The sequence below is a fragment of the Thalia democratica genome, chromosome 6, assembly GCF_965202585.1.
Source record: "Thalia democratica chromosome 6, ktThaDemo2.hap1.1, whole genome shotgun sequence".
NCBI classification, from domain to species: domain Eukaryota; kingdom Metazoa; phylum Chordata; class Thaliacea; order Salpida; family Salpidae; genus Thalia; species Thalia democratica.
Window position 1 is genome coordinate 25,795,909 of NC_139170.1, and position 12,349 is coordinate 25,808,257.

Consider the following 12,349-nt stretch of genomic DNA (forward strand, 5'->3'; position numbering starts at 1 on the left):
TGAAATTCCGTTTAACTTTTGAAGAAGAATCAGAGATAAAATTCGAAAAGCTTTAAGTTTTATAAAATTTGTGAAAATTAAAAAATATATATGTTAAGTTGCAAGTGGTATTTAAGTACAACAAAATTGCTTTCGACAATAGAATTAATTTAAAGATGATTTTAAAAAACTCTATACTGTAAGTTAAAAAAAAACACTATTCTTACTTTAGAACTCTTTGTAACTTGTTATCATTAATAAATGTTTTCAATATTTATTTCGCTCTTGAAAGGTCAGTAAAATTAATAGTGTTGAAAATAAAAATATCGACAACAAATTTAAGTTTAAAGCAAATAAATTGTTACTAATTTAAATACTATATTTTAACATTTTAAAATTTGAATACCATATTTTTTTATGGTTTCTGCCTTACCGGTTGTAAAAACTATAAAGTTTAAAAATCTGAAAATGTATTCTTATTAAACTTAATAACTAATAACGAAGTATCACCAAGTTTAAATAAAAGTTTAAAAACAGTGTTAAAACGCTTGTTGTTAATCCTTTATCTGTCAATAAAAAAATTAATACAATTTTTTTAAAGCAATATAATCATTATTTTTTCACTACTTAAACTATTTACTTAGATAAAAATTAAATAAACTGGTAAAGATAAAGTAGTTATTTTTGTTTAAATGTTTGCTTGTTAATAAATAATTGTGTTGTTATATTATTTTATTAAAAAAAAAGATTAGTATGCGTATTTTATTTCTTTTATTTGAAAAGTTTTTAACCAGTTCTTTCTTTTTCTACAATTAGTCTAATTTAATTACGTCTTTTATCTTTATGTCGTTTTTTATGTCTGTTTGTCTTTCTCGTGCTTGACTTTTCAATGTTTGTATGGTCGTATTTTCTTTTTTCTTTTTCAAACGTTTGATTTTCAAACTGACACTCTGCAGTTATTCTATGATTATATTTTAGTTTTAGTTTGTTTGTTTTGTCATTATTTTTATTGCGGTTTGATTTGCTATAGCCTTTACGTGTACGAGAATAATTTTTAGTGTTTTTGTTTTTACTTTTCATTCGTGTAACTCTAACTACATTTTCTTTAAGTAAATCATTGTTGTTTACAATTTTTCTAGGAGAGTACCTCGAAGGTCCTTTGTTTTTTTCTTGTTTTAAACTCGCATGTGAAGGTTTTATATCTATGTACTTTACTCCAGTATGGGAAGTAGAATTGCTAAAATCTTGCTTCTTTTTTCTCTTTTTTTTCTTTTTTTCTCCTATTTTAATTGGAGGGTTTATCGGGTAATACTTTACTGGACTTATAGATGGTGCATAATTGTTTCCATCGAAACGATGCTCTTTACGACGATAATCTTTTTCAAAGTCTAAAATATGTCGGTTATAACTAGAGTTTTCGTAACATGAACCTTTTACCATAGTTTTGTTTTTTGTTTTGGATGTATGAGCTCTTTGTCTCCTAGCCTTAGTTTTTTTAAGCTTTTCGTCTTTATAGTTTTTGGGAGCTGTTTCTTGTCTTTTGATTGATTCGTCTAGTTTATCTTGTGGAATCAAACTTTCAAACAAAATTCTTTCTATTAGTTCATTTTCTTGTTTTATAACTGAAGTTAAGGATGTAGATAAGGGTGTGGGTATGTTTTTCTCTTTTTTATGTTCAAGCTTTTCATCTAGCTTAATGCTTTTTGTTTTGCTTTGCTTACTGTTAGTGTTTGAATTAGCGTCTGAGTTAATAGTTTTTCTAGCAGGCTTGTTTGACATCTTTTTATTTACCTGAGAATATTTTTCTTGCCTTAATACAGATTCATCTGCTCTTTCTTCTTCTTCTTCTTCTTCTTCTTCTTCTGAATTGTAGTCTGCATACTCGTCTGACGAAGATGATGTTGTATAATAAGAGCTTGTAAAAGAATAAGATGAACTAGATTCATAATGTTTTTCTTTAGTTTTGAATGTTGTTTTTAGATTTAAGAACTTTCTTTTTAACCCGAAACTTTTTACTTTTTTTTTCTTTTTATCAATTCCTTTTTTGACAACTTTTTGTTTCTTTTGTTGTTTGAATATACCCATAAAGCGTTTTTTGTGTACTGGGAGTTTAAGTTCTGTACTAAGCTTTTTCCCTTCGTGTTTACCGTTTACTTCTAAAATAATTAGTTAAATCATAAATATAGTCGTCAAACAGAGTAATTTACATAAGAAGAAAACAAGACAAAACAAATTCAGAAAGTGTAAAATCTTATGAAAAATTTAAAAGGCACCAACTAAAAAAAACAATTTGTTATTAAAAATAAAAGAATTTGTAGGTCTAACTTATACCTACAGACCTTTTTTTTTTGTTTTTTCAAAACTTCAAATATTTTTTGAGATATGGCTAAAATAAGTTTTAAAACTTTTTACTTTAAAAATATATTTAGTGTATAATTTTTCTATTTTTATTATCATAATTTTGTTAATTAGACCTAAATACGAATTTTTAAATTCTTTAAAATATATTTAATTTATTTAGTTGTGTCCCTTTTAAAATTAAAAAAAAAATTGAATTTTGGGGGCTTGAATTGTTCGGATTTGAATTGCCATGTAACCAATAAAAAGAATGATTAAGTATTAACTTTATACAAAAATATTTATTTATACTAATTATTTTAAGTTAAAAAAAAATATATAAAAAATGTTCGTCTTATACAATTTTGATAGTTTTTTTTAAATCATCGTGTTCTAAAATAGAAAAATTTAAAAAAGATCAAAAACTATTTTTACCTGTCAAATTTAGTTCAGTTTCAATAGCGACATTATCATATTCCACTTCGGAGTTTTTGCGCGAAAGCTCATTGTTGTCAGATTTCTCTCTAATATTTTCTAAATCTTTTGTCAGAGCCGGGTTAGTTTTCAGGTACTGCCTTCTCTTAGCTGCTTTCCAGTTCCCGACTTCTGCGTCGGAGCTTATTTCTCCATCTTTTTTCTTTTTCTTTTTCTTCTTGTACCAAGCAATGACTAAGCTTATTATAAACAATAAAACAATGGATCCAAGAAGTGATGGGACAATTTTTAAAGTTGTTGAATTGTTTTCTGAAACAAAAAATTATACATAAAAAAAATTAAAATTTCTTTAAGAAAGTGAGTAATTGGGTAACAATGGTAAAACTATAAAATTAAGTTATTATTAGCAGAAAGTTCACAATATTTATTTCTTTCAACTTTAAAATTACTTTTTATGTTATAAATAAAGTAACACAGGTAGTTTTTAAACTAAGAAAATAATTAAACTATTTTATGCTTTTGTTTTAATTTTTTCTAAACTCTCTTATTTAGTACGACTATACTTGACATTTACTGATACGTGACAATTTTTAAATGCTTAACTGTACTTTTAACTGAAAATGTTCATAAACTTTTTAAACTATAATCTTAAATAAAAAAATCTTCACAAAAGTTAGTTTAAATAAAATCAATCTAAAAATTTAAGTACATAAACTTTTGACAAAAATTTTTTTATTTTTTCATCATTAACTTTCGTAATTTTATCTAATGTAAATGTGAAATTTAGTTTCTTAAGTTTCTAATATTGTTCTAATATTTTTTATAAAAACAGTCTGACAAAGAAAAAAAACAACTTTTTACGTCGAGATAGATAAGGCTGTTTTTTTATTTTTTATTGATTAAAAAGGGAAGAATAAAAGCTTGATTAATTTTCCAGTTTTAAAAATATTAGATTGCAAATACTTTTTATTTTAGAGATCTAAATGAGTCTATTGTTATTTTTAATTTTTTATTCAGAAGTATCCATACTTCTTAGTTTTTGTCTTTACAAAAATTTTTTTAAATTAAGTAAATTATGGCTGTAGTATGCATAAAAGCGAAAACTCGATAAAAATTTAATCAAAGTTTTAAAACAACGTTTTAACGAAGGTTAAAACAAAATAAAAACAAACTATTTATTTATTTCTATCTTTAACAATAAACAAATCTTGTATTAGTTATAACCTAAGGTTGTTTTTACTAAATAAAAACTAACGTGTGCATTTAGGAGCATCTTTAGGAAACCAGCCAAACGGAAGACACTTGTAACTTGGAATTTCCGGATCGTAGTTTTCTGGGCAAAATAAAGTGCACGTTGTGTTCACAGTTGCATAATCAGTCCTCGGCTCGCATAGTATAGATGCTGTATCTATATCTGTAGCTAGTTGCTTTTGGTTGCACCACACTAATAAAAGTTAAGAAATGTGATAACAATTTTGTAAGTAATTTATTAGGTGTTGCTCCATTTTTAGACAGCTATAACTTTATAGTTTATTAAACGACAAAAAAATAACACTCAAAATGTTTGTTCCTAGGACCTTTCAGTTATCGAGTCGTAAACCACAGGTACCTTTTAATGTCTTATCCAGGACGTTTTATAATACTTTAATTAATTTGAAATATAATTCAAAAAGTTTCATTTAATAACAATCAGTTTTTAAAATAAACTTGTAAGGTGCTTCATTGTTGCTAGCGGTTATCCACTACAAAATAATGCAAATCATATAGCAAATTAGGTTTTATTACAAAGATATTTATGAAGAAATATTGAGTATAACTGTAGTTGCATATTTTGAACTTAACAAAACTGAAAGAGCTAGATAAAGATGTATAAGTAAGTAAAAATAAAAAATATCAAAGATATAAACTAAATAACTTTTGTTTTTAAATTGTAGTCAAAGAATTAGTTTGAGCTTATCTTGTTTATATAAGCAAATTAACCTAAAAAATGCTAATTATTAAAAAAATACTAATTTTAAGTACATCATGTTTACTTAAAATATTATTTCTTAGTTTTCAGATAGGTAGCGACTGGTACTGGCAAAGAGGGTAATCCCCATAGGTATTAGTGTAACCTTATCTAGCTTCGATGTAAATAGCTGATTTTTTTTTCTCATTCAAGCCTTAAACTTAATAGCTATCAAAATTACAAGAAACTAATTAGTACAGTAATCTGGCAACTAGGTACGCATTTGCTAGGTACGATCTGCCCGTATGGTACGCACTTTTTAGCGAAAAAATGTTGTGTTCAAAATGCGATTTTTACTTGCTGTAGAATTAAAGAAACAAACTTTAAACTAGCATAATAAAATACTTATGTTTATTTAATAATTTCAACTGTATTGAATTAAAATAGTTTCAAACTAAAGGAACCAGAAAATAAATTATGAACTGTTGAACTGTATATCAAACATGTTAAAGTTTATTTATTTATTTAAATAAAATACAGAACGATGCAATTAAAATTTTCATAGCTAATGATTATATCATAGGAATGACATATACTTTAAAGTCATTCAAAACTTAGACGAACGAAAAAAAGAACAGTGGAATTAACAATTACATACAAAATGATTGCAACATAAAGTGTAAAAAGCGTATAAAAAAAAGATATTAAAGAAATAAAAAATATTTCAATTGACACTTACATACCAAATGATTGAAAAATAAATATAAAAATTTAATAAAATAGCAATATTAAAAAAAAAAGAACACTGCAATTAATTTTTATTTTGAGTTAGATGCTTTAAAAAACATGTCTGTTAGTGTAGCTTGTCGTTTGTGTTTAGCAGACCTTTATTGCTGCTTTTTTATAAATTTAAGAACCCGAAACTATTGTTTTTGAATAAACATAATTAGATAAATATATGGTCAATACTTTTATAGGTATTTATTTATTTAAATTTATTAATTACATAATCATATGTACTATGTTAATTTTAAAGGTACAACGGAATACAAAGTAGATTTAAACAACTTGTGGGTTTAATGTAAGTTATATACAAAAATAAATACATAGATACAAATACATATATTGAGTAAATTCTCAAGACTACTTCCAAAAAGTATGTTTTGTTTTTATTTTATGATAAAAGTTATTATTTTTGGAGATTTTTCTACCATTAAAAATTTTTAGCAGCTTTTAACATGTTTTTATTAGGCTTAATGTAACTAATTAATAACCAAAATTTCCTAGGTACTCACTGCCAGTTGGGTACGCACTTTTTTTGCTGTGTTAAAATTGTGTACCTAGTTAGCAAGTTACTGTATATAAATGTGATTTTTTTTTCATTTCAGAAAAATAGGAAACGGTAAATCAATAAAATACAGACAGCTTTTTCTTATCAAACTTATTTTACTTTATAAAAATAAAATAAACTACTAACTACAGCATTACTTCGGTGAATATTATAAAAGTATAAATAAAATCTTAAATAAATAAATATAAACAAATACGTATAAGAACTACTATGGTGTAAAAAAAACGATAAAGTATAGAATAGAAGTATATTTAATAGAAAACTATATAAAGTAAGGTGCACCATCTAATTAATGAGAGCTTAGGTAGATAATTTTAGTCAACTACACTTTTACATTTGACAATACAATTGAATTAAGACTATTTAGTTGTGTAGACACCATTGGCGACGCGTGGTATTTTCGTTTGGGGTGCAGAAAACTTACAAGTATTTTAAGATTCTTTATTTAAATAAAAAAAATAATTTAGTAAGATATAAACACTACATTTACAACAGATTTACAATAAACATCATACAAAAGTTTGTTTATAAATAATAAATATATCATTTTATAATGTTATAAAAAGTTATTTAATTTTTATTAGCTGAAGTATCTGCACCAATGCTTAACCCCACGCGACAACCCTGGTGTACACTACTACTTTTAAATTGAGTTGTTTAAATTGTTCTGCAGCAGACTAGCATACACATATTTTTTATTGGGTACAGAGAAAGCATAAGTTTTAAGAACACTTGCTTATGGAAGAATCATTTTTAACAAACTTTCTTTCAAAACAATGTCACGGTATAAAGCCAAATACTAGCACTGTGCAGCGTCACTTTTGCATGAAACGTCATTTTTATTAGTTTTGTTTTTATATGTTTAAAGAAATAATGTAGCCTCAATAATTTTACTTCATGTTTAACGTTATTTTTGATGGGTTGATGCCAAAATAAAAAGTAGTAGTAGCATCACTTTTGTAAACCTAAAAAGTTAAGTTTTAAAATAAAATAGCAAATTATATTTATTTATTCATTGGAAAAAAATGTTTTATGGAAAAATTCTTAATTAGAACAGTTAAAGTTCGTGTAAAAGTGACATTCCGTTCATTTGTGTCTCATTCCCGTTTTTTAAACTAACAAAAGTTTTATACTTCAACATTAAGTATAAGTTTTAAAACCAATATTTTAGTACTTTTTGAATACTAGTGAGCAATATATTCAATTATAAAAGTGTGATACAGTTTTATGGAGTTGTGCAAACAAAAGTAAAATTATTTAATACTTTGAAGAAAACAAAATTTGAAAACAGTTTAGACTTTTTTTTAATATTTAATTATGCAACTAAAGGTTTAGTTAAGCTATATTAATGTGTTGTTGTGGATTAGTATAGTTTTAACCTGCTAACTTTAGTCCTCAAAAATAACTTTGTACATTTTTAATTAAACAAAAATTATTAAATGTTAACACGTGCCAACACAATAAATTGATTTATAGAAATAAAAAACAGCTATTAATTAAAAAAGCTTAAGTTTTTCTGCTTGAAAAATATTTTTAACGTTTAAATTTTTTAGAGATGTGTATCAATTATAAAATATCCATGCTATTCAATTTTAGCTTTAATACTACTATCCTTTAACTTTATTTGCTATTTATTAGTTTTTACCTTTAAGTTTGACCAATTTTTATTTTTATAAACTTATAAACTTCGTACTTTGTTTATCAAAACTTAAATAGGCATTTGGTCTAATATTAGAATCTACAAATACGGTTTTTTTTAACACAGATTACTTTTGAAAACTTTAATTTGTAAAATATTTTCAATAGAGCAAATATAACTTTTTTCTATACAAAATGTCTTTAATTTTTTTTTAGTTTTAATTCTTATTTAAGAAATTTAGCTGGTCAAATTTAATTTTTAAGTTAATTTCTTTATAAAAGAATATTAAATAAATTATTATTATTAAATATTATTAAATAAAGAAAAATATGTTTTATAACGAAACAAAAACATAAATATATAAGTTTTAGCTTTTCTAAATAAAAACGACCTTTATAAATCTTATATTTTCAATATTATAAGCTGTTGTTTTTTTTTTATAAGTTAATAATTATTTTGCTCTTTTATACAAAAGTAAAAAGACCACTTACCTAACCGCAAACTATTGACTTGATTACAGAAGATTAGAAGTACGTTTATTGTGATCAACTTTAAAAACATACTAAAAAACATTTTAAATTTAACTTTCAAAAGATACAAACAAAGAAATATACTGTAAAGAATTAAAAATCGTTTTGAGAGAGTATGCTGTTTAAAAGATATTTGCTAACAACTAAATTTGAAAAGCTTTTATGATTAAGTAGTCAAAAACTAAAACAATTGATATTGTTAAAAAAGAACGATATTAATTTTTATATATATTTAGTTTTTTATAGTAAAAACAGTTTGTTGAATTCTTAACAAATAAGCTTCTTTATGTATGTTTAACGAGGCTGTACAATAGTTTAATGTTTTATTAGAAGAGTATAACATTAGAAAAAATTAAAACCTTTTGCTTAAACTTATTATCCAGTTTTTTTTTATTGGTAAAATATAATTAAAATCCTTAAATCCAAAGCTATACTATACTCAATCAAACCTCATTTTAGAAAGCGTCCTTTCAATAAAAAAACTGTAACTAATAAAAACTAAATTACAGTTAAAACAAAAACTTTAGAACCAATTAAAAAACTTATATCAAAATATTTACATATTTTTTTACTAATTTAAATAAACTTATATATATTAAGATAAACAAGTTTACAAACATCCATTTATCTTTGTAATAAACAAACACGTAAGTTAATAAAAGTAGTTAGATCAATTTTTCTCATAAAGCTAACTTCTGTAAAGCTGCAATACTGCCTATATAGCCAAAGGCAATAGTAAAAACGAGAAGCTGAATTTACATCGATACCATAAAATTAATTCATTTAAATTTAATTCAAGGTAAAAAAAAAATTAAACTAAAAAATTCTTAGTATGATATAAACAGCTAAAGCTAATACTTTTTTAAAACCTCTACTCATCAAATGTATTTATTAACAATGCAGAATAGATATCGACATCTAAAACAAATGTTAATACGTGTAGAATTTTTTCTAAATTTTTTATTATAAGCGAAAATTACAAAGTTTGCAATAAAAGTAGAGAAAATAGTTTATAACTAAATAAATGACCATTAAAAAACTTTCCGCAGAAAAAAAGACTTTTAAAATAAAGAAAGAGAAATTTAAAAAGTTTTTGTTATAAAAAATAGATTCTATAGTATTTTTAGCTATAAATAATGAACTGCTTAATATGTAGATGTAATTTGTTAAAAAATTCAATAGATCGCTTTAAATGCTAAAAATTAAAACTTTTCGATGTGTGTATGTTGCCTAAGGGTATGATTACAAGCTCATAAACTAGCCTGCTAAAGCAGTTATTCCAAATTACTTTGAAAGCTTGAGCTCTTAATGTTCAATGTTGATTTTTATCAAAGTAATTTGAGCTCTATGTAGCTACATTATTCTATCCAGAAAATTGATTCAAGTCTTTTTCATTTATGCATTATTTAGAATAGTTTATAATGAAAGAATTAGATTTTGTCAGCGGTAGAAATTTGCAAAAAGATATATTATTTTACGACATTAGCACCCATTAGTATTTTTTATGCCAGCAAATACCTTAGTTAAATTCACTGCTTGATTTGTTGTATTTCTTTATTTGTTAATTTATACTTCAAACTAAATTTAATTTTAACATTTTTTTTGATTTTTTTTCAAATATTTTCAATAAATATAAAACAAAGTAGCTAAAATGTGTTATTAAAATGTCTGTAATGTTTTAAACTAAAAAGAAAAAATAAATTGACACTAGAAAACAACTAATAGTTCGATATAAAAAAACATAAAAACATTCAATTAAATGTTAACTTTTTTTTTTTCTTAAAATTATAGTAGTCAAACTAAATACTGTTTTATTTTGAAACTTCTGATGTTATATTTGATTAAATCTTATAGCTATTATCAACGTAATAAATTTTAATTATTAATGAAATATAACAGATAAATACAAATTTTAAAAAGTTTTTAGATATACAAAGGATCTTTAAAAATAGCTTGCTTTGTATTATGATGTGTCTTAAATTTACTTTACAGCAACACTGGTGGTGAAAAGTTATAAAACAATTGCATGTAGCTCATTAAAATAAAATACTAGTAGAGAAACTTTTATCATACTAACTTTTAATAAAGGCAAACAAAAACTTATTTCCCAAAAGTTATTTGTATTACAAATGTTTTGTAATTACTAAATAACTATTTGAACATTTAGTTTCTAATAAGAAAAAAATATAACTTTAAAAGCCTTAGACTTTTTTCAATTTATTGTTAACTGTTTTTTGTTTATAATAATTTAAGTAATAAAGCTTTTTATTTTTAACGATTACAAACAGGCAATTGAACATATTTTATAAACTAGGATACTTATTAACTGTTCAATTTTTTTTATAAGAAAAACAATTTAAAATAAATAATTGTGCAACTTTGTTTTGTTTTATTTATAAATAAGCGTTTAAAAACGTTATCAATGTAAAGTAAGCTTGAATATAAAAAAAAAGCTTATTGTACACAAAAAATCAACGCCAGTAGTTTCAATAAAATCGGCGCTTATAAGTATGTAAAATAGACCTGGTGTGTAAAAAGACTTTTCGACCATTTCAAGCTACACACTTACATATGAATTAAATTTGTACTAAAGTTAATTTAAAATAATTCTTTATGTAACTAAACTTCTTAAATTAGTAAATTAAACTCGAAGATAAAATTTATGAATTTATTGCTTTAAACTACGAAGCATTATTCATGTTTTTATATACTTATAAGAATATTAAGTATTATACATTAAGAAAAATAGTTTTGGTAGTCTGTCATTTAAGTTATCATTACCTTAACTTGCAAGGCGTTTATGTTTGCACTTTATGGTTTGCTTCACTATGTTTCGATGAAGTTATATTTGTTTTTTTTTGTTATAATTTGAAAATCTAAACTACTTTTAGTTGAAAGTTGTTGATAAAGAAAATTTATTACTCTACTCATGTATACGAGATAAACTAAACATATAAAATACTAGTTGAAAAGTGGCTAAACAAAGTACATTTGATAAGTTTACTTATTATCCAACAATTCAATATGTTAACATTTAACAGCTTGCGATTTATTTTCACATTGGATACACCATGGTTAAACAAAAGTATTAATATGTATTAAAAAAATTCGTAATATTTCATTCAAAAAAGCGAAACAATATATAATAAAATCTAAAGTTGTCGGCAGGCACTTGGTGGTTGCGACTGTTTTTTTAAGTTAAACTTTGACTGTGTTAAAAATGCGAGCTTTAGCGTCAGTCTACTGTAATTAATTTTTGACAAAATGTATTTAAGAAGCATACTTTTTTTGGAGCATATGAGTAGTAACATCATAAAACTAGTTTGTTCTGACAATTCAGATTAACTTGTTTAATAGTAACAAATTGCAAAGTACTTGCTTAAATGAAACTGAAGCATGTTTCTCTGTGTTGAACTAGTAACATAGTTTAACGAAGATGGTCATGAAGTACTCTAATAAACAAGTATTAGGAAATCTGTTGAATAACACCGTGGAACTTTGTTACTAGTAAAATAAATTTATACGAGCAGTAGATTTAACAAACTAGGCAAATTATAAGTATTTTTGCCAATAAAAATTATGTTTAAAATTCTCTTTAGTTTAACTACAGTTTCTAAAGTCTATTTATTTTAATCTAAATCGTTTATAGCATCGTTATTTTTGCATAATTAATACATCGATTTGATTGTAGATCAAAGTTTGTGCAAGTTAAAATATTTTTAAAAATGCAATACACAAGTTATTTAGATTTAAATTAAACAAGAGTAAAATGAGGCTTGACATTATGTATGTAATAATATACAATTTAGCACAAAAACCCGTAGAAATTGTTAGTGTATTGTTGTTATTAAGATTTATTTTAACTTGTTAAATGATCGTTTACTTTTGTTTAAAATGTACTAGAGTTAGTAAAAAAAAATTAAAACCTTTCAACAGCATATCTAAAATTACTTTATTTAAAAAAAATTATGTTCAACTACATTTTAAAAATTCAACTTTTGTATTTATTTAGTACTAAAAATGTCTAAACGTTACGTTTAAATTATAAAATTTAAACCCTTAAGTTTGGATAGAAGTAATCATAAGAGTAAAGCAATTAAAAATAAAGCTTCAATAAATGTTATTTCCAC

The 12,349-nt window shown here is 23.9% G+C and overlaps 1 protein-coding gene across 1 annotated transcript; it reads right to left on the reverse strand.

The window, feature by feature from the left end:
- Positions 1 to 413: 413 nt before the first annotated feature.
- Positions 414 to 8,250, reverse strand: LOC145838909 (uncharacterized). Its single transcript, XM_082946530.1, has 4 exons — positions 8,181 to 8,250; positions 4,007 to 4,195; positions 2,752 to 3,060; positions 414 to 2,135 (listed from the first exon to the last, which is right to left on the reverse strand). The coding sequence occupies exons 1-4, from the start codon at positions 8,248 to 8,250 to the stop codon at positions 802 to 804; spliced, it is 1,902 nt and encodes a 633-aa protein (XP_082802656.1). The 3' UTR covers positions 414 to 801.
- Between the last annotated feature and the right edge of the window lie 4,099 nt (positions 8,251 to 12,349).

Excerpts from the sequence above, each read along its gene's own strand:
- LOC145838909 (XM_082946530.1), bottom strand. The coding sequence starts at position 8,250 with ATGTTTTTAAAGTTGATCACAATAAACGTACTTCTAATCTTCTGTAAT. Across the intron at positions 3,061-4,006 it reads AGATGCTCCTAAATGCACAC|AAAACAATTCAACAACTTTA; the intron begins GTTAGTTTTTAT and ends TTTTTGTTTCAG. Across the intron at positions 2,136-2,751 it reads AACTGAACTAAATTTGACAG|AAGTAAACGGTAAACACGAA; the intron begins GTAAAAATAGTT and ends TAATTATTTTAG.